Below are 27,984 nucleotides of genomic sequence, written 5' to 3' on the forward strand. Positions count from 1 at the left end.
ATTTCATCAATCTCTTTTAAAATCCCTTTGACCAAAGCACAAAACCCAAAAATATCTTGGACTGACTGTATCTAGAAATAAATTCACGGGCATATGGATTGATGCCACTGCAGAAATAATTTCTGTACTGTTGTCTGTAAAACAAATAGGTTTAACATCAGGACATTTGTTACTAAAAATTAAGTACATTTCCCCAGCCAAAACAGAACACACGTTTTGGGAATTTGAATATTCTCCGTGGAAGGAACAGTGTTTGGCTTTACAAACAGGTGTTTCTGGAGGTGAGTCACAGAGGAAAAGATGAAATAAAAATAGAAGTTGCTGTCATTTCAGTGAGAGGTTTCTGAGCGGGGAGACTTTCTGATTTATTGATTTCACCACTGCTTGGAAAAATAGAAATAATTTGTCTCTGTAAATAGAAGTGGAACATAGAAGCTTGTCTTCATTACCACTTTTTTTCCCCTTATAGAAACCGAAATTTTGCCTAATTTCTTGCATGAAAAGAAAACCACAATTACTGTATAGATCAATTGCATCTAAAATAAGCAAACTCTTCAAACTCGATTGCCACATAGAGCTGTACATTTTACTGCCAAAACATGTGCACACAAACTTCTATTTGAAAGATTTAATACTTCTTAATCTATTTAGTGGTTAGCAAAGCAAGTTAGGGAAATAATTAGTCCCATAAAGCAATGGAATTTAAGAAGTCTGGTTTGAATTTGAATAAAATTAGCCAAGAGGATCAAAAATTATTTGAAGGGAGCTGACAGAGAGCCTGACAGAGATCACAACCTGCCTAGTACCTTATTTTCCACAAGAAACAGATTTAAAAGAGCACTGTGGATTACAGCCCAATTTTAATGCTTTGTGATATACTAAAAGCTTAGAAATTAAGGTTTAAAGTGGCTGCATAATATCAAATTTAGATTAGATCAGCAAGGTATAAATGTAAATAAGTATAAATCACAAATAACTGAAATTTGCTTAATCCTTAAGATGTGACTTCCCACTAATACAGATACAATGGGAGCAGTTGTGCCGAGGGTTTATGGCATGAACAGCTTTGCCAACATAATATTTGAAGGGTTTTTTTTTCTGAGCAAATTCTGCTCCCTTAGGAATAAACCCCTTCAAGCATGGAAGCAGGCAATTATCCGTTTGACAGATTTCCTTTGCTGTATATTACGTGTAACAAAGCAGGAAATGAGACTGAAATATAAAATAAGGTGCTAATTTTCTGCAGTTTTTCTAATGAAATTACAGTAATCAAATAGAAACAAGCAGTAATATTTCCTTTTCACCTAAACTAGAAAACAAAAGTGTTTTCTAGAATAGAGGCAACCTGTGGGGGTTTTTTTGTTTGTTTTTTCCTGACTTATTATTTTAGCAGCATGCGGCTGGTTATTCATTTCCTGAGGAAAAACCAATAATCAATGTTTGCCAGCATTTGCTTTTTATTTAATTAGGAACATAGGATTGGAAAGAACCACCTAGGTCATCAAGTCCAGCTTCTAATTAAACACTCTTCAAAAATATTGATTAATCAAAGTTGCATAAATATGGTGGGGTTTATAATTCTGTGTTCTCTGTAGAGATTGTAAGTGATCTACTTTTTGTTTTTTTGTTTGTTTGTAAGGATTTTTCAGTACAAAGAGTGGCTATTATTTCCAATGCAAAGAGCTCATCATGTAGATATTTGATTTTCAGTAATATTTTGTGCTGGAAATTAGCAGCACTTGATCTATGATTATTATTAAATCTCTGTGTTAATTTTCATACTTCAACTGCCTCAATCGATTGAAGAAATTGGCTATACCTAAAAAGATAAGATAAATTGATTCAATGCTAAAAAATCCATTAGTGTGTTCTCCCTATATTTAATATATTCTTGACTATAAAAGATGCTGCAGCAAGTGGGAATATACATTTTAAACATTAACTGTTAAAACAATTTTAACCAGAAAGTAACTGCAATTGATTTGGTCATATTAGAAGGAATACATTAAATTACCAGAAACACTGTATGTCAAATTTGAATTTATAGAGAAATAAGGGAAAACCAATTCCTTTAATGGATTCATATTTTACATTAATTTATATAGTTTTGTTTAAACAAAGAGACTATAATTTAAGCCAGATACACCTCTATGGACTGAGCTGTAAAAATATGAGAACAATTTACAGCTCCTACCGCACTGGAGACGGGAGCCTGGAGCCTCTCCTGTTGTCCCTGCAGCCCCAGTCCTTACATGGCATTTTATGTGCACAGCTGCCAAACCTCTGAGGGCTCCGAGTATTTCCTTCCAGCCTGGACAACTGCAAACTGTTCTGTTTTAAATTCCCTGAAGGCTTTGTCTGCAGAAGAGCTCAGGATTGCTCTCTGTCCTGGTCCTTTCCTCTGAGACGGGATGGGAACCCCTGACCTGGACTGGGAACAGTGTGGCCACAGGAGCAGGGCAGCGATTCTGCCCCTGTGCTGGGCACTGGGGAGGAACTGCTCGAGTCCTGTGCCCGTCTCCTCAGTTCAAGAAGGACATTGAGCGTGTCCAGGGAAGAGAATGGAGCTGGGAAGGGGCTGGAGCCCCTGGAGCAGCTGAGGGAGCTGGGAAAGGGAGAAAAGGAGGCTCAGGAGGGCCCTTCTGGCTCTGCACAGCTCCCTGACAGGAGGGGACAGCCGGGGGGATCGGGCTCTGCTCCCAGGGAACAGGGACAGGATGAGGACATCGTCTTAAGCTGCACCAGGGGAGGCTCAGGGTGGACAGCAGCAGGAATTTCCTCACAAAAAGGGTGGTCAGCCATTGGAAAGCGCTGCCCAGGGAGGTTTGGAGTCCCCATCCCTGGAGGTGTCCAAGGAATTCCTGGAGGTGGCACTCAGTGCTCTGGGCTGGGGACAAGCTGGGGGTCAGTCACAGGCTGGACTCGATGGTCTTGGAGGGCTTTTCCAACCTCAGGGATCCTGGGATTCAGTGAAGTTACAGGGGGCTCAACTATTTTAAATCCCATTCTTGGAGGTGACTCATCATGGGGCTTTGCAACATTGGATATTTCAAATTAAACAGTAATCCCCAGCATATTTTCCCTGCCACGGAGACACTACAGGCGCCTGTAGATGCTGATGGGTGAGACATTGCACATATCCCAGCCATGTGCAGTGGCAGCCCAGAAAGCCAAGCGTATCCTGGGCTGGTCCACAGGGAGGGCAGCAGGTGAGGGGGAATTCTGCCACTCTGCCTCGCTCAGGTGAGACCCCACCTGCAGAACTGCCCCAGCACAGCACGGGAGTGAGTCCAGAGGAGGCACCAGGGTGATCAAGGGCATGGAGCACCTCTCCTATGGGGAAAGGCTGAGAGAACTGGGATTGCTCAGCCTGGAGAAGCTTTGGAGTGACCTCACTGTGGCCTTCCAGTTCATCAGGAGACCTTACAGGAAGGATGGAGAGGGACTATTTACAAGGATCTGGAGAGAAAGGACAAGGGGGAATGGCTTCAAATTGACAGAGTAGGTTTAGATGGGATATTAGGATGAAATTCCTCCTTATGATGGTAGTGTGGCCTTGGCACAGGTTGCCCAGATCAACTTTTCCATTCCTGAAAGCATCCAAATCCAGGCTGGACAGCACTTGGAGAAAGCTGGGATAGTGGAAGGTGTCCCTGACGACAGCAGGGGGGTTGGAATGAGAACGCGGTAATCCGTAACATCCCTTCCCTCCCTGGCACCCCGAATTCCAGAGTCCCGGGAATCGCCTCAGACACCCGGCCCCGCCCACTGCGTTTTGGCGCCAAAACCCCTGAGCCGCCGCGTTCGGGAGCTCGCGAGACCCGGGGCTCTCGCGGGACTCGGCGCGCGCGGGGGCGGCCCCGGCCCCTCAGCCGCGGCCGCGCTCCCTCAGGGCCGGAGCCGCTCCTGCACCCGCCTTCCCTGACACCGCCTGAGCCCTGCCCCGCTCCCGCCGGGGGCTCCGGGGTTACCTTCCCTTGGGGAGCCGGAAAAGGGGAATCCTCCTCCACACCGCGTTTCGAAGTGGGTGAGCTGTAAATTTGGGGAGTTGCCGCTCCATCCCCGAAGGCTTTGGTCAGGGATGAGAGTGGCGCGCGGCTCCATGGATGAGCGCTGTGGTCAGGAATCCTCTTATTTTGGTTAATTCCTGCCACTCCTGAGTAACTTTGACGAGTTGAAACATCACAAACCCTTATTTTTTCGGCTGGGTTATGTTATCCTCCGTATGGTATCTGCTGTTTAATTTGTATGATGATCTGGTTGGCAGATCTTTTCCCGAAAAAGCTGTAAATACCGTATATAATTGACGTTTATCTGCTTATGTGGCAGCCTCGCTGCTTCTCTTTAAATGCTTTTGGTGTTTTCTGCAGGAGGGGGAAAAAAGGCTTCTTTGTGGCAATGCTAGATCCTTTAGAGAACAACTTGTTTGATCTTCCGGATTATGAGAACACAGAAGACGAAACATTCCCACCTCTTCCACCTCCTGCCTCTCCAGGAAGAGACGATGCAGAATGGGCTCAGGCTAATGGAGGTGAACACCCGGGATCCCTAAAAATCCCATTTCAATGCTGTGCAATCGAAATTGGTGGTGTTCGACTACAGTGCGTTAAAATATGCAGAAAACAAACTGTAAATTTAAATTGTTAATCATGCGATGCTTTCTGGCTTGTGGGAAGTTTATTTTTGTAGATTCCATGAAAATATGTAAACAAATCTTTATAAAGCTCAAGCTCTTCTGACAAAATGTTGCTACAAATAATTATACAGCAATGATCTGTAGTTACTTTTTATGACTTGGCTTTTAGAAGAGATAAGAGTGTTGGATGCACTCTCCATGCACTTATCAGTAATACAAGTAGGAACTTAAAATGTGCACAATACAATCCTCGGTGATGGCAATTGCTTTGAATACTTAAATGATGCTATTTTCTTCCCCAGATCCAGATGGAAACCAGGAGTCCCAAACAAAGGATTCTGCTGTGACCACACAGAAAGCAGTTAAAAGACCAAGGCCTAGATTAGATGCCCAAAGGTAACTTTGTACAGAGTATTTCTCTGTGTGCTGATTTTGGTGTAGGGCTGTGGGAGAATGACTAAGGTACCTCTAAAACTGGTGTGAGTTCTTTATAGTCAACAGAAAGAATCCAAGCTTTAAGCTGTTCTAAGGAATGTGAGAGTTTTTTCTTTGTTTCTTTTACTTGTTAATGGAAAGAAGAAAGTGTGGGTTTCAAATAACTGCCCCATTTCCTATTGCCAGGTTAATTTCAGAAAGGGGACTGCCAGCTCTGAGACACATGTTTGACAATGTGAAGTTCAAGGGTAAAGGGCACGAGGTAAGACCTGGTGAGCTTTGGTTTTATTTCCTGGGAGGTTAATGCAGATTTGTTAGAGTGCTGCCCATCTGATATGGGGGGAATTTATAGTACTCTGGTTAGCCAGCTTCCCAGCAATATCTGAACAAACCCTGATGGGGTTTGGAGCTTCAAGTTTTAAAACAAACATGAATGCTTTAAGAAAACCCATCTTTTGATCATAAAATTATTTTCCTCGACTGTAAAAGTAGAATATCACATCTGTGACTCTTGTATTGTCCATACAAGCAGGGCTTTGAATCCCAAGGTTTTTAAGAAAAGTGTGACATACAACAAAGAGAAAAGAGAAATCAGGACTTTATCTACAAGCTTTTTTACTGTTTTGGGTGTGCTTAGACATGCAGAGCTTATTTTCCTTTACATATCATTGTAGAGTCGGTTGTAGACAGGGGAGGGTCAGTCTCTTCTCCCAAGTAACAAACAATAGGACAAGAGGAAACAGCCTCACATTGTGCCAGGAAGGTTTAGATTGGTTATTAGAGAAAATTTCCTCACCAAGAGTGTTGTCCAGCACTGGGCAGCCTGTGCTGTGGAGTCATCATCCATGGAGGGATTTAAAAGACATTCAGATGTGACACTTGGGGATGTGTTTTAGTGTTGGCCTTGGCAGTGCTGGGGGAGTGGTTGGACTCTGTGATCTCTGAGGACTTTTTCCAACCCAAACAATTCCATGATTCTCCTGGCACACTTGGAAGGACACCTGTGCCTCTCTCTTTTACAGAGAGCATCCATGGTATAAATGTTCTCGTTACCACTGGAGGCACAAAGGATCTGGGCAGTAGTGCTGAAAGGTGCAAAAACCTTTCCTAGATCAGCTTATTTTGCTGCATCTGCATTCTAAACAGCAGGATCAATGCCATCTGTGTCCCTGTGGATTTATTTCAGCCTGGGTTCAGCCCTGGTTGTTTAAGGACAATGCTTCAGGACCTGTAGATGTTTCACAGGATATGCAAATGCTCCCCTGAAATGTATCAGTGCTGTTCTCACAGCCTGAGTTTACACTGATGCTGGGTTGTGGGAGGAGGAAGGAAAGGTTACCCACACATTTGTACTTCTGAGCACTGTCAAGCTGCAGATGCTCCATGCTTTCAGGAATTGCTTCCCTGTTTCCCTCTGCAGTCTCCCTTCTCTGGCAGCTTTAGTAGCTGGGTATTGTCTTTTCTGCTCTAGGCAGAGGACCTGAAGACACTGATACAACATATGGAGCACTGGGCTCACAGACTGTTCCCAAAACTGCAGTTTGAGGATTTTATTGACAGAGTGGAATCTTTGGGAAGCAAAAAGGAAGTTCAGGTATGAATTGTTTCTGTCAGTTTCTCTTCATGGTGTTTGGAATAGTGCAAGAGGTAGGTTTAGGGGATCAATTATGCAGCAAAAGAAGACCTATGCTGTGCATACTGCTCAGAAGTATAATGTTATTTAAATTAATTTCTCTCAGTCTAGAGCTCTGTCTGGTACTTATGTTTATATTTAGATACAACCTTTCTTTATTTGAGATAATACTCCAGAGAATTGACTTCAGCACTTTCAGGATATCTTTAACCACAGCAAGAGTGCTGGAACTGGCTGGAGTTTTAGGTTTTGTTTGGTTGATTTTTAATGCTTGAACCTGCAAAAGAAGACTGATGAAGAATTCAGCTTCACCTGGCTGAGTGATAGGTGAAGGACTGGGAAGATGAAGGTCTGTGTGTCAAATGGACATAAAATGAAAGGAGTATTTTTTTCAGAGTAATAAAGTGTAAAATGAAATTGCTGTGGTTTTCCCATCCTCCCAAAGTTGAACAGAAAAACTTGCTACAGGTGAAATTACCAGTGTTTTAATCTCCCACCTGCAGACCTGCCTCAAGCGGATTAGACTTGATCTTCCTATTTTACATGAAGACTTCAAAAATAATGAAGGTATGCTCTCACTGCTATTTGTTCAGTACTTCAGTGCTGGAGATTATTTATTTCCCTTCCTACTGACCAGAAGTGAATGATCATGTTAGGCTTTTCTAGTGTAGAAGAAATTGTTGAGAGGTCTCTGCTTTAAAACCAGGCTTCTGTGAGTCTTTTGATGGCAAAACTGAACTGGTACTTGCACATATGCATGTAAAAATAAATATAATTGCATGGGATGCTGAAAGGAAATGAAGATGGCTATTGTTAGAAATGTTGTTCCAAAAATCCCTAGAACTGCAGTTATTGAGCACACAGGTTTGTGTTGTGCTTGGATCCTGTTAAAGCAGGAGTCAGACTCACCCTGGTTGCAGCCCGAGGAGTTGTGGTGCAGTCAGTGGTGTCTGTCCCTCGCAGGCAGTGCCTGCTCATGTTGGGGGCACTGTTGTGTCTGTCAGTGCTGGCACACAGCTGCTGGGAGAATTCCTGCTGCCAGGATCAAAAAAACCCAGCACTTGCCGAGGACATGAGTCAAGAGTCTCTTCCAGTCGGATGGAAATCAGACATCAACAGTTTTTTAATTAAAGAGGAAGTACAGTTCACATATTAACTTGAAAGAAACTTAGCAGCAGCAAGGAGGGAATTTCACTGTCATTCCTAAGGATCTGTGCAGGGGTTTACATTTCTGGTGTGGGTCTCTCTCGAGGACATTATCTACCCATTGTCCCATTTGTCTCCATGTGACCCTTGGCCTCCAGCCCAGCCAGTGCTTGGGAATGATGGTGTGGGGGATGAGTTTGTGAGTGGTAACAGCTGGCCTGAGCTTTGGGGTGCCCTGGGGGCAGTTGGTGACACGTGGCTGCCTTCACTGCTGCTGCACTGCGAGAGCTGCACTGCAGCCAGAAGCAGCCACGGACAGCAACACCAGTGGTTCCTGCCGACAGCGTCTGCAGAGCCATCAGATTGTTCTGTGCGATGGTTCCACACACTGCGCTTCACACGTGGTGCTGAGCTGCTCCTGAGCTGTGGCACTGCAAGGAAAAGCTGCAGTAGGTGTCTCACAGGTGGAGATAAACTCAGGCTGGAGTAATTAACAACCCAAGCTTTTTGTCTGCTCACATTTCTATTCACAGGCTTGAAGTGGTGCAGAGGCCTTGGGCTCTTTCAAGGGTGCTGTGCTGCTCTCTGGGGGTGAAGTTTGTCTAACTGAGCTGCCTCCACTTTGCACAGTTCAGTGCTGGCAATGAGTAAATATCTCTGGAAGAGAGCACACTGAATTCAGAACTCAGTACTCAATGTATGTGTTCAAATTTCTGATTCACAGAATCCTGGAATGGTTTGGGTGGGAAGGGGCCTTAAAGCCCATCCTGTTCCATCCCCTGCCATGGGCAGGGACACCTTCAATTAGTGCCACACAGCCTGGCCTTGAAAGGTTGGAATTCCTGTAGGGACTCCTGCCACTTTCTAAAGGACAGTGTTTTATTAGCAGGGATTGAAGGAAAATTACTTGGCCCTAAGGACTGCCTGGATTTCCTGTCCCTTTTTGACCATTGAAGCACAGCTGCTGTTGCTAACTCAGTACACAGAGCTGTGCCTCTGCACTCAAACATTGTGAGCTCTGAGCACTTGTGTCTTTTGAATACTGGGGATGTGGGCCTAGGCAGAAAATTGCCCATTAAAATTAAATTATGGAATGAGCTTCAGCTGTCAATACAAAAGGTAGGACATAGAAACGCTTCCAGAATGTTCTGTTGACTGATGTGTAGTGCATCTCTGTGGGTTTAAAGTGTTGATTCTGCCCCTCTTCCCCCTGCCACTCCTCCTTTTAACCAGCAGGAGAAGGGGAAAGCAATGGGCTGGATCCAGCTGCTGAAGATGCACATTCCCACTCTGGCAATGCAGAAGAACTGAATTCCCTGCCTGGAACAGCTCTGACGGAGGAGCAGCAGGAGAGGATGAAGAAGAACCGGCAGCTGGCCCTGGAGCGGAGGCAGGCGCGGCTGCAGGGCCTCAGCCAGTCCCAGCACCAGGGTAAGGGCCCAGTTCAGTGCTAACAGGGAGGGCAGGGGCTCTGGTGGCTCTGATGGCTTTCCTGGGAAGCGCTGGAATGTGCAGCTCTCACATTTGAGCAGTTTTCCTGTGGTTAAACTCCCTGATGGTCGTACCAAGCTGTGACAGCTTTGTCTCTGGTGAAATGCAGCTCAGCCTCTTATCTCTGAGTTGCCTTTGCTGGGATGGAAATTCTGGTGATGGAAACATCAGCTAAACACAGCAGCCGTGTCTGCTCACGGTTTTTCTCTTTTTTTTCTCAGCAGAGTTCCCCAGTAGTTACTCAGAGGAGGAGTTTGACAGCCCAGTTGCTCAGGATCCCACTGACCTTACTGGAGACACTCAGGTTCCTGCAGCCAAGGATGCTCCCACAGAAGATGATGGAGATGATGAATTGGAACATGCCAGGGAAGAGCAGTAACTTCCCCACACTGTGAGTGCCTTTCTTGACCAAACACCCCCCTGCCTGAAGTACTGTGACTAGACTGAAATGTTGCTGGCTCTTGGCACTCCAGAAGCTCCAGGGAAGTCTTTCCCATGGCACCACTGAAGAACAGAACTCTTCCCTGGAAGCTGCACAGGAGCAGCTCCATACACCAGGAAACAGAACAAAGTTCTTCAGCTGCACTTGAGCCATCTTTTTCACCTCCCAAAACATTTTTTTAGGAAATGTTTCTGAGTTTTTGGACCTACTTTGAGTATAGTTTATAATTTATATTAAACTGAATTATCTGGGATGTTGATGGGTTAAGTTACTATTAAAGTTGTGTTTGGGTTTTTTTTTTTTTAACAGGTCTTTTAGGGGTACTGGACTTTTTTTAACTGCTTATCTATTACTTCTATATTTTTCATATGAATTGGAAGCTATTAAATTTCAGAAATCAAACGTGAAATTCTTGTATGAAGCTGTTCCAAGGCCAGGGCTCCCACACTTCCCCATCCCTTGGGTCAGACATCTGTCCCCAGAGAAGCACCTCCCCTCAGGGAACAAAGCCTTCCTGCTCCTGCTCTCTGCTTCATCTTCTCAGCATCCTGGGGTTCCTTACACAACAGCTTTTCCCTTTTCTGGAATGAAGGAATCACCCATTCCAATAGTAAAAAGTACTGAATTTCTACACACTGAATTAAGCCACCCTCAGGGCAACAGGTGTTATTTTATGAAGGAATTGGCTTTTTATGTCCTTGTAGGGAAGAAGGAAGTATTCAGGTTTTAAGAACTTATTTTGCTCATGTTGTCCATAAAGTAAGTTTTTGAATGATTTTTAAAAGAATTCACAGCACAGTGTCTTTAGTCTGAAATATGAGCTTTATCAGGTATAAAATCTTCTCATAAGTCATCCATACTCATAATCAGATAAAAATAATTCTTATTTAAAATAGACATTTAGCTTCTTATTGAAAGGACTCTTGAATATTTAAATAAACTGCTTTTTACAAGATCCCCCAAGCACTTGTGCACAGTGAACAGGATTGGGCCAGGTCCCAGTTCAAGTCCTGATGTCCTGTGTCACATCCAGCAGCGCCAGCTCCCGGATCTCCTCCAGCAGCTGGTACAGGCTGGGCCCCTTGGTCTGGCAGAACTCCCGGGACTCCTCATCCAGCACTTCCACCCTGGCTTTCTCTTGGGCACGCTGGGCCTCCTCTGCAGACTGGCTGACTTCTTTCACCAAGTCACACTTGACCACGTGGAGACTCTTCTGGGCCGCCTCCGTGTCCGCAGTGTGGTGCGGCGCGTTCCTGATGATCTCCAGCTTGATGGTTTCTGCGTGGCAGCGGGAGCTCTGCACGAGGATTCTCACCTGCAAAGCAATATTGGGGTTAAATTTCTGATGGTGCTATTCCCTTTTCCTCCCCTCAGATGAGATACTCACTGTGATGTGATCAAAAAGGCTCAAGGTCACCGAGTCTCCAGTGGTTGTAGTGGAGGTGATTTTATGCTGAGAGCGATGGAGGGATCCAGGCTTCCACTGGCAGCTCCCAGACCCTTGACAGGAGATGACCAAGCCCTCTTTGTTTTTCATATAGGCTGCACCTTTGATTCCATAACTACAAAAGAGCAGAGAAAAGCTGTTCTAACCATTTTCAGGTCTCTTCTTTTCAAAACCCACAGCCTGGCTGGGATTGTAGGAAAGCAACAGGAAGGGCAGGCACAGCAGCCTGGTAATCCTGCTCTGGGGACGCTGAGAGGTGTTGTTAAAGAAAGCCAGACAAGAAAACACCATGGAGACGGTGACTGAAGTGTTTTGAGAGCAGTGAAGCAAAAGTGAAATAATAAGTGATCCACTCTCTTAATGCTGGGTGGGGCCTGGAATGGCTCAGCAGTGGGAGAAGAGCAGCTTTACAGGTTTTTCCAGACAGACAGTGAGGAGACAATTCTCCATTAAAAAAAAGCTCCTTGAAGAGCAGCAGCACATGTGCCCTGTGTACTCTGTAAGGCAGCAGCCTTTCTCTGGCCCTTGAGCCTCATATCCAGCCCCTGGAATGCTGGAGATGCCAGATGTCCCTCCCAGCAGTCCAGCAGCAGCAGCAGCAGGTGTGGTTGCCAGCCCCCGGGCTCACCGGGGCACGAAGACGAGCACGCCGTTGGTGCGGATGGAGTAGATGACGCCGTCGGCCACGCAGCGCTCGGCGCTCTCGGCGCTCCTGTCCCGGAAGTACATGCACTGGAAGAGCTCTGTGGATTGCTTCTGAGCACGCTGGGCTGCCTGCGAGCACCACACACACACACACACAGACAAAAACATACGTAAATATTCCAACAAGCATCTCTTGGCTTTGATTTTCACTGCTGCTTTTTCCCATTATTTATTCTTTTACCTGTCCCCAAGAAAAATGACATCTAAAACAAAATCCTGCGTGCAGTACAAGTGAAGTATGAGAAGCAAATTGGTATTTAAAAAAACCCCAATGCACTACAAACAAAAGTAAAGTGATGCTCTTAATTCACAAAAGCCAGAGTCAGGACTGGTATCCCATTCCCAAGGGCACCATGGAGAGTCCCACAGGGATGCCCTTACCCGGTTCCTGTTATTGATGTGTCTGCACAGCTCCTCCAGATCCTTGTTACTGATGATGTTATCCTTAACATCCCCCGTGGTTCCCCTCAGGGCCGCTGCCATCAACAGCCTGTGCACAACGATGTCAGCGTATCTCCTGATGGGAGAAGTGAAGTGAGTGTACTTCTCCAGGGCCAGCCCTGCCAAGAGAAAGGAACAGAGATGAGAGGAGCGCTCAAAGGCACCACCCAACAGTTCAGGAATGAGAGCCAAGGCAGAAAAGTGACCAGATACCGTAATGATGGAACTGCTCCTCAGGACAAGAGCCAGTTGAGAAGTACAGGGCGTTGGACATGGCGTGGGTGGCCATGGAGCGCAGCAGTTTGTTCACAATGGGATCTGAGGGGTCGTTTGCTCTGTCCAGAGACTCGGCCAGAGCCTTGTTAGACCTGGAAAAATATTAATTAATTAACTAATAAATTATTTTTATTAATTAATTAAAAATAAATTTTTAATTAAATCAATTAATTTCTTTGTTAATTTCTAAGAAAATGATGCTATCCCTGGCTATAATGGCTCACAGTTAACAACAACATAAAACCCACATAGAAGTTAATAGTTATTTATACAAAAATGGCAAGCAGAGTGATATTGAAACATTCAATGCAGTTTAGTAACAGCTCTACTCTAACAAAATGTTTAGAAAAATCCCAGTTTTCAACCAGGTGTCTGCTGCAACCTGGAGAAGCAGGGACTGGAGCAAACTCCATCCTGTGCAGTACAAAAGAATGAGCTGGCCCAAACCTTTGTGTCCAGCACAAATGGGACATGGTGACACCCAGGTCACAGGGGCTCTACTGATGCCCTTCACCATGCTGAAGATAACTCAGGTTATCTTGCCCAAGGAATTCTGAATTATTTTGAGTCATTTAAAATGACTACATTGCACAGAATTCACCTGATTTAAACCAGTACACTCTTACACAGGAAATACAGTGCAAAGAGGAAATACAGAGGATTACAGTGGAAATACAGGATTACAGTGCAAACAAGGCCACTGCACAGCTTGACCACTGCACAATGACTGAACAAATGTTTTGTCTGGGCATGTCTAAAATTATTCAGCCACTGCCATTTGCAGAATGCAGGCAGCTTCTGGTCAGAACATCATCAGAAAGGTTCTGATAAAACTTTCTAAGAACTTTTATGCAGCGTCTCTTAGCATTAAATACTCACAGCTGGAGTTGTTTAACAATAACATGGCCAAATAGCAAATTGCTTAACTTCAATTACAGAACTTTAGTAGTGAAAGCTACCGTGTGTCTATGGAGAAGCCTTTGGCACTGGCACATTCCCGAAGCTCGGTGAAGAATTCCTGGCGTGGTGGAGGGTGCTGCCGCAGCAGAGCTTGGTGGGGAAAATCCTCGGAAATCCTTTTCGCCACCCAGTGGTTGGCCAGGATCATGCATTCCGCCACGGTCTCGTGCACTTCCAGCGGCTGCTTGGGGACGAGATCATGGATATTCCGTTTGTCATCCAGCTGCACTCGGATCTCGATCCCTTCCAGCTCCAGCGCGCCGCACCTGTCCCGCTTAGCTCGGACGTGTCGCGCTATGTCGGTGAGTTTGGATATGGCCCAAAGCAGCTCAGCCAGCTTCTCCTGCCTCGTTCCCTCATCCAGGCCCTTCAGCTCCAGGATATCCCTCACCACGCTGGTGTCCCCATCCAGCAGTGCCTGGGCTGTCTCGTACTCCAGCTTGTAGGCAGAGCGGATCAGGGTTTTGCTGTATTGAACCCTCAGCGTCTCGAACGACTCCTTCTCCAGCTCCCACAGGACGCTCACAGCGTATCTTAAAGACAACACCACAGTTCTGGAATAGCTCTGGCACACTTAAACTCCCATTTCAAGCATATTCAAATCTTAGAAATTTATAGATTTAATTCTGGTTGTGGAAACATCTTTTTCTTTATGGAACCAGTGCTCAGCAACACCACTAAATAATGCACTTGCCTTTCAGTCTCATGCATGACAACTGAAATGAGGACCAGCTACACAGCAGTATTTTCAATTTTTATCTGATTATGAGTATGGATGAGTTATGAAAAGATTTCACACTCTGCTAAACAGAGTATCCCTAAGGTATAAGGTCTCCTTTATGTTAAAGCAGGGCTACACTGTGATAGTTATTTTTACCTATTTTTATTTTTATTAGTAAGATGCATCCAGAATGAACATCTCTGTACCCTGAATATCCTCGTGCCAGCCTTGCATATCCTTACACCAGCAGCCAGCTGAGCTGTAAATTGATATTAACTGGTCTGTAAAATTCACCCTACCTGAGGCAGAACTGAAAGGTAATTTTCAATGTACACAAAGAATAATGCAGTAATAATGCAAAATGACTTGTAAAAGTCCCCCTGGCCAGAAGTCCCAGCCCTTACCTGTCCACCCCGCTGAGGAGGGAGCACAGGTCAGCGCTGAGGACAGAGGGCAGCATGTCATAGCGCCGGTCCGCCAGGTAATACGTGGTGGCCCTGGAACAAAACACAGTTACTGCTCCTCCCACCAGGACTCCTGGGTATAAGCACTGCTCCACAGCCTGATCTGAAAAAGGTTATTCCCACAGAACACTCCCAGGTGCAATACCAAAGTCAAATTATTTAAATAGCTATCTCTACAGAACAACCCTAATTTTGCCTTCCTTGGTATTTCAGCTGTCATTAAGGGCAGAACTGGGGCTCAACAAAATTTGATCACTGAAGAAGAGGTGACTTAATGGCTACATCAAACATCTCTGCTGCCTACACTTTATACTTCTTTGAATCTACAAAGAATACAGTTCATCAAGTGATTCAGCAGTTTAACTTCAAAACAGCGGCAGCAAAAGAAAAAAGAGAATGAAATATTTGCACATTAAAAGACAAGATTGAATATTAGAACATAAGCCTAACAAACACCTCTGGAATTAAATTCATGTAAGACTTAATTCCATTTTGTGGGTGTTCATCTCTCTTGGAGAGCAAATAAGTGGTTTTTAAAAATACTTTAAGTCACAGATGTTAAATTAGACTACAAAGCAAAAAGGAGTGATTAGGGAAAAATAAGCTTGTATAGCTTTCTGGAAAATGTGTCCAAATAAAAGCAGAGTGTCATTAGTTATGTAACAGTTTAATTAGCTTTAAGAAGTCTTTAGTAAGACATGAAAAGTGAAAGCATGTTTTTTTTCCTTCCAAAGTTTCCTTAAGGTAGTATCACAAACTTCTGAGCTCCATAAATTTTCTAATTTCCAGGAGATAACTCACCTTGCTCTGGCCTCAACATCAGTGTAGGAATTTGCTGCCACGAAGTGAGTCACATCTGCAATGTGCACCCCCAGCTCGAGGTTCCCGTTGGGCAGAGTCCTGACAGAGAGAGCATCATCCACATCCTCACAGCCCTTGGGGTCAATGCTGAATATCAGGTGTGTATCTCTCAAGTCAAGGCGTTTTTTTGCCTCCTCTGGACTCACTTTCCATGGATTCTTTGGAGAACTCACTGGCATTTCACTCATCTATACAGAAATATTGTCAATGAACACAGATTTATATATTTTCTACAAAAAGATGCCAACAAATAAGATTTGTTTTTCAAATTTTTCTTTTGTTTCATTTTCCAAGTCTATTACATTTAAAAGAATTCCATGTGTATTAATAACAGTGTTATTACCACAGTGATACTGCAGCTCTGGCAAATATAACCATTACATATTGGTTTTTTAGTCTTCTTCTTTCAATTAATTGTAGGTATAATCAAAATAGTTATCTAAGAAAGCTGGCTCCTCTCCCAGCTGAAAACAAAGTATTTAAGTCAATGATTTTGGTAGGATGAGGCCTTTAGAATCAGTAGCATAACCACCTACTAAAGACAGAAAAATCTGAACAGTCTAACTCAAATTTGAATTAAGAGTTCACAATCTTCTCCTCAGAGCAAAAGGATTATCTTAAAATCACTCTTGACTTGAAAATCCATAGTATCAATAGAACCACAGATCCAAGAGATTCCAGAAAAATAAAGTAAAATAATCATTAATTTTCAGCTTTCAAAATGGGGTTTCGAAAAACCCACTGGCAACTAAGATGTTGAACTGTAAGAGGGTCCCTCTCTTAGAGAAACAAGACCCTGGAAATGAAAAGACTGGATCTGATCACAGAGACAAACCTGGATTTCTGAGAAAGGGGCAGCACAAATGCTGTTCTCCACCAGAATAGCAGCAATTTCCCCCTCCAGATCCCCAATTCTCCCCAGCACTCTCACAAAGTGTCCGTTTGGATACAGGGAAGTCGACTCCCAGGAATCGATGCGCACGACAACTCTGTACTCCTGCAGCAAGACAGCTCTGTTAGAACAGCTCTGTGCCCCTGAAAAGTACAATTTATACCCCTAACACAACCTTGAACTCAGCAGAAAAATCCCAAAGCAAGTGGGATGTAAGTGCTCAGGGCAGCTGGACTGTGGCCCAAATTCAGAACTCAAATAAACTTTGTTACCTGAAGTGGTTCTGACAGGAACTGAACCCACACAGACTTTTACAGTTTTACCATGTTTTTGTCAAGGAAAGCATCATTAGAGCCTATAACACCCTATAACAGCTTTGTAGGAGCACAGAACAGAGAAATTCAGTCAATTACCTGTAATGCTTCAGCCTGCTGAGTGCTGATCCGGATTTTGGGAATTCGGTAATCCCAAGGTGTTACAAGGACTTTCTGAGCATTTCTGCCCTGGGACTGGCTCTCTTCTTTAGAGGGGAAAGTGACCACATAATCCCTCCAGTTCTTCTGGATGATTCCAACTACTTTACCTTTAAGTAAGGAACACTGTGCATTAAAGAGTTAAACAGAACCAAGAAAGCAAATATGTGGGAGGTGCAGGAGATTCATTGCTTTGTAAAATAAACTGGTGTGTCCCCAAATCTGTCACAACTGCCAACAACATATGGTGTGTAGACAATACAAGTGTGTCATAAACTAATGTTGGCACAGGCAGATTTTAATGAGCTTTTATTTATGTGGAGACTAACTCATTGTATAGATTTCAACTGATACACGACATAAATTACTCAGAGATTCCCACTGCTGCTGAAATGTGGCCAGTTCTAGTAATACAGAGAATTTTTAATAGCAAAGAGCAAAACAAAACATGATTTCCCTACAAAAGGAGAATTAACCTCTTAAAACTTTTAGCTCTGACTTCAACAAACTTTTAAAATGCAGTTATGGCTGCAGAGTAATAATTTCAAACAAGACTCTAAGTTCCCATGGTACCCAGGCATGTCACACTGGGATACTCTTTCACCTTTTTTTATTTTTTCCATTATTTATCAGCAGAGAATTAAAAGGATGCTTCTCCTTACCTGTAGGCATAGGGTCACCTGTGGTGTCTGCAGATGCTTTGTCCTCAGTCTCATTTTCACAGAGGGCAACAGTCCTTCCTTTCCATTCATGCTCAGGGAGCAACTCAACCACAACCACATCCCCGTGGATTGCACGGTTCCGAGCCTTGGCCCCATAAATAAGGATGTCACTTTGAAGTTCTGTATTTAAAATAAAAGGAAACACAACTATAATCTGCTAAAAAAATTGAAATCCCTCAATTCTTGGCAGCATTATGCTGAAATAACAGAAAATGACTTTTCCAATATGATTTCTTCCAAAAAGGACTACTGGCAAGTAATTAATATTGCAAGGAAATGAAAATGTTTTCCTCTTTTTATTTTTTTTTTTTAGTAAACTTTTGGATAACAAGTAGCAAAGGCTGGGATGAGTTCACTCTTAGGCAGCAGCTATAAAAACAGACAGCATAGTTAAATTGTGAAAGCCATTGCCACAGCATTCTGGGGAAGGTTCAGAACAAAACAAGCTTTTAAAAATAATGAGTATATTGAGCATTGGTTTGACTGCAGGGTCTGTCACAGGAATATCTGAAAGCAGTTATTAGTGAGAGCTGGGCCAATGTGTCTGTGCAAGGGCAATGGACTGTTCCTTCAAAGGTGATGATGAGTAACTCATGCCAGAGACACAATCCTGGGTCACTTTGGATCAGCTTGACCCAAAGGGCAATTTTCCAATTATGGTCACAAAGACCAGCTTCCTAATCCTGCCAACATCTATGCAAGCTCTTAGTGCAGTCAAAGGAGTGGTCACCTGAGGTTAGAGCAAAGCACAGGGACAACAATTTGCACCAGCATTTCCCTTCAGAGAGGTGCAGGGAAACAGGACAAGGGCCAGAATATGGCCAGAAGTGGTAAGAAAGAGGAAGGAGTTTTCCTCACAAGTTCCACCCTCTGGTTAATCTTCAGCCTCCTTTCTGGCCCATGAAAACCACACAGGCAGTGCAGTGTCTCAGTCCTCATCTTATTTGATAACTGAAAATTTCTCACCTGTGTCTTTGCTGCCAAAGCCCTGAAGCCGAACAAAAGCTTCCAGCTGTGCTCGGTGCTTATTGACATTCAGGGTACCCTGGAAGAGACCAACAAAACAACCAACAGAATGAAACAGTCACCCTAAAAATACACAGCTTAAAAGGATAAAATTTTGGGGGTTACAATTATTTTTACATGAATTAGTTTTGATTGATCTGTGGGTTATTTTGAACACAACTGTTCTCTCTGCGGGATGTAGAGCTTTAGGAATTCACTTCTGGAAAAGAATGGTAAATTCTTTTAAATGCTGAATTTATTTATAAGCTGGTAAATGACATTTTATTCCAACCACAGGCAGTGTAAGATTACCTTTGTTGCCTGCCTTAGCAAAGAATCTGGCATTATTCCAACATGAAAGAAAAACCTCAGTCTTTCTGTTCATATTTTATTCCTGCCTCTGCTGAAATTGCCAAGAAAGGAACAAATTACTGCCCCTAATTCTCTAAATTATTTTTAAAAGAAGGACACTTGTCCACCAACAATCCATATTAAGGCTCTGAGCAGCCATAAACCTGTAAATTAATTTCATTGACTGGGAGATCTCTGTGCAAATGAAGTTAGAACTGCTGCCTTTGTGCAGCACTATTTATATTTAAGAATGAGGTCTCACTGCTTCAAATCACACCTGGTCTCTCAATTTACAGGTACATCACATATCAACCTGAAGAAAAATCCATAGGAAATTTCAAATCCTCAATAGCCAATCCTTATTTTAACTTCTCCAAAACAAAAAATATCCACATGTCACAACACAATGTAGGGGAAATATCTTGAGAATCCTAAGAATCCTCATCCCTTCCGTCCTCTTGTTTTTCATTTTCTTTCCCTCTTCCCACCATAGCCATATTTCTTTCTTTAATCACTCTAATTCAGGCAACTCAAGGGACCAAGCACAAGACTGCATGGCTCTGTGTATGTTCTCTATATAATAAATACCTGCAGGTATCTTCCAGATTTGATCCCAGCCTCCAATATTTCCACAGGTAAGTGCTCAGGATATTCTTTTCCATGGTTCTCTTGGCTTTCACTCTCCCTCTCACGCCGAGCTTGGACTATGGAGTCAAAGAGCTCATGGGCAGCCTTTAGATCAGGCCAGAAGTTATCCAAGTAATTCTGTATGTACAAACAGAAATAAACATGAAAGCATTCTGAGATCTCCGTTCTTTTAATAATGCATTTGGAAAGCCTGTAGTGGACAAGAGCTGTCTCACACTCAAAATAACACAATGGTAATGATGAGTCTGCTCTAAACTCCACAGATCTGTCTCAGGTTCAGCCTAATCCACTGCTAAATACAACAAATGTCAATCAGTTTGGTGCAGTTTTTACTCAACATCCTTCCACATACTGTGTGCTACCACAGCAGCAGTGGTATCAGAGATGGACACCAAAGTGCAGAATGAATGCTCTCAGACATCACTGTATCCTCAGCAATCCAGGAAAAGTAACTGGCAGAACACTGTTGATGGATATTTAAGCTACAGCTGCTTATGGACGGCTTGCACTCCAGATTTAGGCAGCTGCCTGAGTGAACTGATCACTGCTCATCAATGCCAAATTCCTTAAAAACAAGGAAAACAAGGAAAAGGCCTCCTGAGAAAGATGACCTCTATCCTCTGAGCTACTGTTTATCTTTCCAGCTCTCTGCTTTGCTCACTGCCATTGGTTTTTCTGACATTCCCATAAGTGACATATTTGCTTGCTTTGATAAATGGAGACATGAGTTACCATCACAGTTTTCTTGAATGTAAACTCTGACGTGATTTAAAATACACTTTAATGCACTTGCTTCATCATTTTGATGCAGCATAAAGGAAACCTTTTATTTTTCTGGCATGTTACCTTGAAAGAAATCACAAACACTCCTTCTGTTTCATTTCCGTACTGCCTGATAGCATCTTCATCTTCTGTTACCATAACAACTGGCATCTGACCCAGGCAGTGATTGTGATACCAGGCTGCTGCATTGTAAATATTCCTAGAAAAGTAAAGTTTGAAATAAGATTTCTGGCATAGTTCATTTGCTATTTGCAAGATTTTGCTGGCTTTGTATAAACGAGATTTTGATTTAACACTCAGACTTTTGAGAGATATACAGCAAGCTGCAGAAACATTTTTCTGCAAAAACGTTCCTGTGTCATTCTTAAGCAGCACAAGAAGAGAGAAGAACAGAATGTTTCCTCCTCAATACATCCACTTGTACCCTGGCTGCAACATAACATGAAGTTCCTCTGAGTGAAAGCTTGTAAAAAGCAGGTTGGAGGTGCTAAGACTGATGCTACGGTATGACTTTAAACTGATCCAGCTCTTTCTTTAGCATTATTGCATTTAATTTAATGACATTTTGTCTATTTCCCCAAGAAAACAATGCTGACACTTTTATAGTTATAAAGCACAATGAAGACTTCCAGTGACTGTGAACTGTTGCAGAGCTAAGCAGAGCAAGAGCATGGATCTCTCAGTACCTGATGCATGCTGACATTCCTAAATACAAATACTGATGCTGTGCACTGTGACACTGCAGAGGTTCACACAAACCTGGTCTGCCACTTCTCCATGGATTCTCCCTTCTCCCTGGGCAGGTAGCAGTGCTGGTGGAATTCATTAGCAAACACAGTACAGTCGTGACGGGGATCCTTCAATAGATTTCGTAACTTGCTGTACTGTCTGGAATGAAAAAAGACAGATAGATTCTTATGCTTTGTTTTAATAATGCTATTTTAAATCCAAGTGAAAATACAGCTGAAAAAGTCCAGGAAAATTATTGCCATGCACAGAGAAACACACTCATTAAATTACACCACTGATGATAAATCCTAAACCATCACCTGCAAGCAAACTTTGTAAAGTTCCATCATGAATGCTTCTGATTTTAAACATACTTGTTTTCCAACAAGCACCACAAAACACCTTAAGTGTTTTTAACAAAACAGGAACTTGTTTTGTTTGTCACTTTTGAGGCAAAGGCAATTTCTTCAAGAGCATTTATGCTTTAGAAATATGGGAAGGCCCTGAGAGCAAATTTTACTCTGAGGTGCTATGGCAATGCCCAGGTTAAGGTCTGGTGAGATAAGTACCATACAATAATATTAAATTCTCCCCAAAAACAAGTGCTCAGGCATCAATACAGCAAACCAAAACCTGTCCATGATCTATCTGTGGGCACCTGATAGATCATCAGTGCAAAGTCTAATTAATTCCAGCCACTTGATTAGTTATTAAAGCTACAGGTTTCATATTGCTCCTGTCAAGCAAAAACTATGCCAGGCATTGATATCCACGGATCACAAAGGATCTCAGTCTTTCCCCTTCTGTAAAACTACATTAAGACACTTGAAAGGGTTAAAAACAAATCATACAATTTACAAATTAGTATTTTTACTTCAATCAAAATAAAAAATTAGTTCTTATGGGATAAATACCTGCGTCCTTTCTGATGCTGCACAGCCTGACAAGCTGTTTGCATGAAAATAATTCCTTTCAGCTCTGGAAATTCCAGAATCTCCAGGTACTCCTGAACAACCTTGCAGTCGGGGACAACGTAGTGTGTGACATCATCTGATAACAATTTGCCATCTAGAAGATAATTCAGAGTTTCAAGGTTCAAACTTTCAGTTGCAATACTGGTTTCTTGAAAATATTTCCCCATGTAAGAAAATTAGGGTTGTGCCCCCTCAAATGTGTACATTTCTTTTCCTGATGAACAAAATTATGGATATTATGGTATAATTCTGTGGTACGGTCCATAAATTTGTGACAAAACCCTTTTGCATCACTGATGCCAAAATTCAGTGCAAATTCTACCCAAAGGAGTAAAAAAGATCCACTTTCATTATGAAAAGGCTATAACTTTAAAGAGCGAAGGTTACAGTTCTTTCTTCTGTGCTTCCATATGAAAAGGGGACTATACATCTGGCACAGAAAATCTTTTCATGGAATTTCCAAAGGCTGTAGAATTATGAGCAGCTCCTTTACCCTGCTCCCACAGCTCACTCTGTTCATACACACCATTTACAGCAGGCTCTTTACATAAAAGAGCACAGGTAAGTGTACATGTAGAAAAAAACACTGCTACTGCAAAGAAAAGATGTTTTTAAACCTAAACTATTAATCATCAGTGTTAATTTTCTTTGTAGAGACTATCCCTTAAGATTATGCCATCAAAATATCACACACAACACATCACAGATGACATCTTAAAATGTACCTCAAAATTGAAGAGTTTAATTGCTTTTGGTATTTCAAAGATTACCCAAAAGCTTTCAGATGGGGGGGAAATCTTCACTGTATTTTCTCTTAATACCTATTTATTCTTTATTATGAACAGGGAACTGCTGAACTCAGTGCAGGCAAATTATAGAGAATAAAGTATATAGATATTGACAAGTCAGGTTATTTTCATGTATTTCTTAGAAGCTGACACGGGACAATCTTTGAGCTGTAACCACAAGAAGTGTGAATCCAGCCAGCACAATTGTGCACACAGTAACTTGGCCTCATCTCACACTGATGGCTTATAATGGATGATGGCAGCAGGCATACAAGAAAGCTAATATTTATTAATAATTTAGAAGAGCATTAGAAGTGAAATGCCAGTGGAAGATTTATGAGCTCTGCCCATACGGAGCTATCCTTGCCTAACCCATACATCTAGAGCTGAATGACTCCCAGGCAGGCACAGCTCACCCTTACAAGCACCTGCTGATGTGATTTTTGCAGGCAGTCTCTCACAGGGCATGAAATAGATTTGCTCAGCACACTGTGTAGAGTCAGGAAGGAAAACAAATATTTCCCTGACATCTGGGTTACCTTGAATAACCACCTAGGGACATATTCTGACAGTCACCTGTAGCACAATTTACATTTAAGTACAAAAGAGGGGGAGTTAGGCACAGCAGGAGAGGTTAGACTTTTTTCTGATATGTGCCTTTAATATATCCTTGAGGAATTCATAATCAAATGCAGTATTTTAGGGAGCAGTAACTATCACTAGTCCTGATCTCCTAGATAGCAGTAATACACAATAATAATCTAAATAATACACCTTCTGTCCTCGATTGCAATCTAAATCAAAAGTGAAAACATCTATACTAATCATAGTTCCAAAGGAAAAAAAAAAAAGTCACAATTCTCAGCCTTTTCTTTTAGGCAAGTAATTTGGTCGATTTAAACAGGTTGGATATTATGTTTGTTATTTGCCAGTCAGTTTCCTGCATAAAATAAATTGTGCTATTGAACAACAACAACAAACGCAACTGAAATATCAACCACAGCTCGGGTGATGATCTATGATGCACACAACAGCACCACAGTACATAAAAACAACAACAAATGCAGACATCAGAGCCTGGCAGCCTTCCCTTGTCTGAAATGCCCTGATATAACACAGGCAATTACATTTAATTACTGAACAGAAATAGCTGCTGATGCAGAATTACAATGGCTTCAATGCTTGGCCCCATTGTAATACTTAACAAGTATGTATAGAATTTAGCTCATGCTATAAACTACCACCCTGCAGAAATTAATGCATTTTAAAGGATATTTTAAAACAAGGTAAGTGTAAAAATTGAACAATCCTTTAGCCTTTTATCACTGCCAGTAAACTGTTCACAGTTAAACCCTCTAACAATCAATTCCTCGATTCCTTCCGCTCTTAATGCCTCGTTGATTTCTACAGGACCTTGCTTGAAAGCAAAACTGTTGCTCCAGCCGCGATTTGTTCAGCACGGGGCGGACACCCCAGGAAGGGGATCACCCCTTCCCCTTCAGGAATAACCCTAGCCCGAGGATCATGCTGTGTCCTCAGGGATCCCCCCAGCTCCGGGATCACTCTGCCCCCGCCGCCCCAGCCCGGCCCGCGGGCGATCCCGGCTGTGTGAGCGCCCAGCCCCGGCTCCCCCCAGCCCCTCACGGCGGAGCCTCACCGCGGGCGCAGGCGGCGCGGCACAGGGCGCTGCGGCACAGGGCGCTGCGGCACGGCACATCGGGCCGCAGGTAGTGCTCCCGCACCACCCGCACGGCGCGGCCCTGCTGCCCCCGCAGCTGCAGCACCTTCTCCGTGCGGAGCATCGGGGCGGCGGGGACCGGCCGGGGACAGCGGGGAGCGGCGGCCCCGAGGCCGCGACTGCCGGGGCGCCTGCGCGGGGCGGGGCCCGAGGTCACCGCGCGGGGAACGGCCCCAACCGAGGGGCGGGAAGAGAACGGGTGGGGCGGGCTGAGGGAACCGGGCGGGAATGAGCTGAGGAGAACGCGGCGGGCTGGGGGGCCGCGAGCTGTGGGGAACGCGGCGGGGTGGGGGGCTGCGAGCTGAGGGAGCTGGAACTGGAGCTGAGGGACAGACAGGAACGAGCTGAGGGAGCTAGAACTGGAGGTGAGGGACAGCGGGAATGAGCTGAGGGAGCTGGAACTGGAGGTGAGGGACAGCGGGAATGAGCTGAGGGAGCTAGAACTGGAGGTGAGGGACAGCGGGGATGAGCTGAGGGAGCTAGAACTGGAGGTGAGGGACAGCGGGGACGAGCTGAGGGAACCGGAGCTGGAGCTGAGGGAACCGGGGCGGCTGAGGGAGCCAGGCGGGTCCTGAGGGGCGGGCGGGAGCGGGCTGAGGGGGAGCCCGACAAGTGCAAACCCTGAGGGGAGCCCAGGCTGGGCGAGCACAGAGGGCGGATTAAAGTGAGGCATGCAGTTGTGTGAACCTCCATGGTCTTTCACGGCATCTTCCAGGAGAAATTCCAGGTCCGTTCCTCGCCCCTGATTATGTGATCACATGCCAAAGCACTCCGGGAGGTGGGCATCAGGGCAAGGGTGCGTGAGGAGAGCAGGCAAGCCCTAATGACACCTGATCTTACAGTAATCACCGATATTGTCCTTCACATTTACAGAGGGGAAGATAAAGGCACTGACAGATGAAGTCTAGTCCAAGATGAAACAGAGAAGCAATGGAAGGTCAGGAGTCCAAAGCAGTGTCTCTGGGTCTGAGCCACTGCTCTGTGTAATGCTGCAAGTGTGGCATTTTGGGGATGGTTGTTTTAACTCTTAGAAAAGCATTCATACTTTCTCAAATAATGATTGCCTACACCATAACTTCACTTGAACATAAATACATGGTGAGAGCTGTGTAGTGTTTGTCCTTAGGAGGGAAAAAAACACTGGGAAAAAGCCAAGGCAGTATGTCACTGTATGTTCCTGTTTATTCTACTTCTTATTTTTCGCATGTTTTATAAAATGTGTATCTCCAATGACTAATACTTCTAAGTAACCAATTTGTGCCAGTAAATGGAAGCGCCATCTGTAAGAAGCTGATTTGCAGAAGCCAAGTTCTCAAACATCTGAGGAGGAGGAGGTGTTATAACTTAGTGAGAGACGACCAAAGTGTAGACTTGGGTTTGGGAGTCAGGATGATTTCAGATGTATTATGTAAGCAGGATGTGAGAGGAAAAGGGGAGCAAAATGATGGAGCTCTTGTTCAGCCGGAACAAAGATGAAGTAACCCTTGCTGATAGAAAGGTTAAGAAAAACTCAACATTTGGGAAAAAAAAAGACATTTAATTGAGTTTGAAATGTAGCAGATGCTGATTGCTGACACAGTGAGGAACACAGACCCATGTGCTTACTCAGTGACATTCAATGACTGTAATAAAATGAAGGTTAATTAAATAAAAGTAGCTGAGATCACTGCTATCATTTGTGCACCGTTTCACAGAGGAAAATGGAAGACCTTTGGGCCAAGTTCATCCCCTGCTGATACTGTTGAGTAACTGCACGTGTATTTCTAACATCATAGTCTGAACAGTTTTATCATTCTTGAGTTTCCCCACTTCCTTCCTCTCTTGGAAGAAACTTCAACTGATTGCAAAAAGCCAAGCTGGAGTCACTAGAGCCAAAGAGAACTCTTGACACTTTATCTGACAGCTGAGTTTGTCCCTGTGAGATCAGAAATCAACTTTTCATGCTGATCTGGCAATTGTCTTTACACAGGGCAAGAAGTTTGTGCAGGGACAGCCAAAACTAACGGGATCACATGTGCATGTTTAATCGTTTTAAAATAAAAGTTACAAAAATGTTGGTGTATCAATATTAGAAGATCTTACCAAATGTTGAAGAGTAAAGATGGAGTGCAGTCTGCCTGCAGAACTGTGAGACATACATTGCTTCATACACCTTCACTCCATAAAGTACTTTAGAGGAAAAAAACATGGTAGAATACAAAGACATCAGTACAAGTATTCTTTTTATGGAGTATTGCTCAATTTGTGCAATGCTCCTGTGTTATCCACTCTAGCAAATGCTAGAGAAGCTTTTATTTTACGTGGGCAATAGAAGCCTTTTAAATTCAATCTCATGTTTGTGCCTGGCTGGGATGGGAAATGGGAGCTTCTCATGAGCTCTCCCTGCCTGGAGAAGCCTGTCAGGAGATGCAGGACAGAATTTCAGAGTGTTAGTTTTTGACAGAAGTGTTTGGGCAAATCACTGATCACAGATCACTGGAGAATACCAGCAATTGGTTCAAGTTTCCCAAGCCTGAAGCCTGACTCATCTGACAAATGCCACAAACAAGAGGCAGAAGATAAATCTGAGATCCACAGAGTCTTGGAATCAATAGAAATTGTATCTTTCTATTTGAAAAAGGCCTTTTTATCTCTTTTTTTTTTTTTTCCTCCAAGTACTCTGTCACTGAGGTAGAGGATGCAAGATTTGATTATCTTTTAGCATATTTTTGAAGTTGGTTCTCCCATTCTTAAAGCAATTGTGGAGCAATTGGCAATTCAGCATCTCCTTCTAACTCATCCTAAACTGGATAAATGTTCTCTTCTCTTGGAGATTCCTTCTCGATTGCTGGCTCAGTAAAAGCCAAGTATTGTAAAAATTCCACCCACATCTAGAAAAGTCTCAGGATTAATATGCCATTCCTTGCATTCATAAAAAAGAAAGATATCAGATGATTTTAACAGTGTCTGTTTTATTTAATCCCGTGTCCACTGGCATTAATTATGTCACCCTCCTTTAATTATTTTTGTCAGATCTCATGTTAATTAGACTGTTATTTTGCTTAGGATTGCACTTTGACTGATGATTATCTCATTTATCCTTTAAAATAATTTATACAGCGTTACGAAGAGAATACTAATGCTCTTATTTTAGCGAAAAGAAAATGATTTTGTATTCGTGCATTTCTGTGCTTCCGAATTTTCTCCGTGGATTTCAGTTTGTCCAAACCCACCGTAGTCCTTT

At 43.4% G+C, this 27,984-nt stretch overlaps 2 protein-coding genes and 1 non-coding gene across 7 annotated transcripts; 2 read left to right on the plus strand and 1 right to left on the minus strand.

Moving 5' to 3' along the window:
- The first annotated feature begins 3,849 nt into the window (after positions 1–3,849).
- Positions 3,850–10,425, plus strand: TIPIN (TIMELESS interacting protein). Of its 4 annotated transcripts, none has more exons than XM_058846946.1 (8): positions 3,850–4,027; positions 4,371–4,531; positions 4,939–5,032; positions 5,258–5,333; positions 6,543–6,665; positions 7,208–7,271; positions 9,084–9,281; positions 9,563–10,425. In XM_058846946.1, exons 2-8 carry the CDS (start codon positions 4,399–4,401, stop codon positions 9,718–9,720), a joined length of 846 nt encoding a protein of 281 aa, XP_058702929.1. In that variant the 5' UTR covers positions 3,850–4,027; positions 4,371–4,398; the 3' UTR covers positions 9,721–10,425. The 4 variants fall into 4 exon arrangements, with proteins under 4 accessions (XP_058702929.1, XP_058702931.1, XP_058702932.1 ...); XM_058846948.1 differs by having other exon boundaries at positions 9,566–10,425; XM_058846949.1 differs by having other exon boundaries at positions 9,087–9,281.
- On the plus strand, positions 8,106–8,240 carry LOC131583365 (small Cajal body-specific RNA 14). The gene has a single exon (XR_009278506.1). It is a non-coding gene; the product is annotated as a small Cajal body-specific RNA 14 (non-coding RNA).
- Positions 10,426–10,543: 118 nt separating the features above from the next.
- On the minus strand, positions 10,544–24,894 carry DIS3L (DIS3 like exosome 3'-5' exoribonuclease). 2 transcript variants are annotated; one of them, XM_058846944.1, is made up of 17 exons: positions 24,681–24,894; positions 22,176–22,329; positions 21,292–21,420; positions 20,596–20,731; positions 19,690–19,866; positions 18,712–18,790; positions 17,686–17,865; positions 16,964–17,133; positions 16,494–16,655; positions 15,599–15,846; positions 14,738–14,830; positions 13,612–14,145; positions 12,590–12,744; positions 12,317–12,495; positions 11,859–12,004; positions 11,171–11,345; positions 10,544–11,098 (listed from the first exon to the last, which is right to left on the minus strand). In XM_058846944.1, exons 1-17 carry the CDS (start codon positions 24,823–24,825, stop codon positions 10,787–10,789), a joined length of 3,174 nt encoding a protein of 1,057 aa, XP_058702927.1. In that variant the 5' UTR covers positions 24,826–24,894; the 3' UTR covers positions 10,544–10,786. The 2 variants fall into 2 exon arrangements, with proteins under 2 accessions (XP_058702927.1, XP_058702928.1); XM_058846945.1 differs by lacking the exons at positions 16,964–17,133; positions 18,712–18,790; positions 19,690–19,866; ... (2 more) ...; positions 22,176–22,329; positions 24,681–24,894 and having other exon boundaries at positions 17,686–17,739.
- Positions 24,895–27,984: the final 3,090 nt, after the last annotated feature.

The sequence above is a fragment of the Poecile atricapillus genome, chromosome 11 (genome assembly GCF_030490865.1).
Source record: "Poecile atricapillus isolate bPoeAtr1 chromosome 11, bPoeAtr1.hap1, whole genome shotgun sequence".
Lineage (NCBI taxonomy): Eukaryota > Metazoa > Chordata > Aves > Passeriformes > Paridae > Poecile > Poecile atricapillus.

Excerpts from the sequence above, each read along its gene's own strand:
- TIPIN (XM_058846946.1), top strand. The coding sequence starts at position 4,399 with ATGCTAGATCCTTTAGAGAACAACTTGTTTGATCTTCCGGATTATGAG. Across the intron at positions 4,532-4,938 it reads ATGGGCTCAGGCTAATGGAG|ATCCAGATGGAAACCAGGAG; the intron begins GTGAACACCCGG and ends TTTCTTCCCCAG. Across the intron at positions 5,334-6,542 it reads TCAAGGGTAAAGGGCACGAG|GCAGAGGACCTGAAGACACT; the intron begins GTAAGACCTGGT and ends TTTCTGCTCTAG.
- DIS3L (XM_058846944.1), bottom strand. The coding sequence starts at position 24,825 with ATGCTCCGCACGGAGAAGGTGCTGCAGCTGCGGGGGCAGCAGGGCCGC. Across the intron at positions 12,496-12,589 it reads GGAGCAGTTCCATCATTACG|GGCTGGCCCTGGAGAAGTAC; the intron begins GTATCTGGTCAC and ends TTCTCTTGGCAG. Across the intron at positions 11,099-11,170 it reads GCCTTTTTGATCACATCACA|GTGAGAATCCTCGTGCAGAG; the intron begins GTGAGTATCTCA and ends ATTGCTTTGCAG.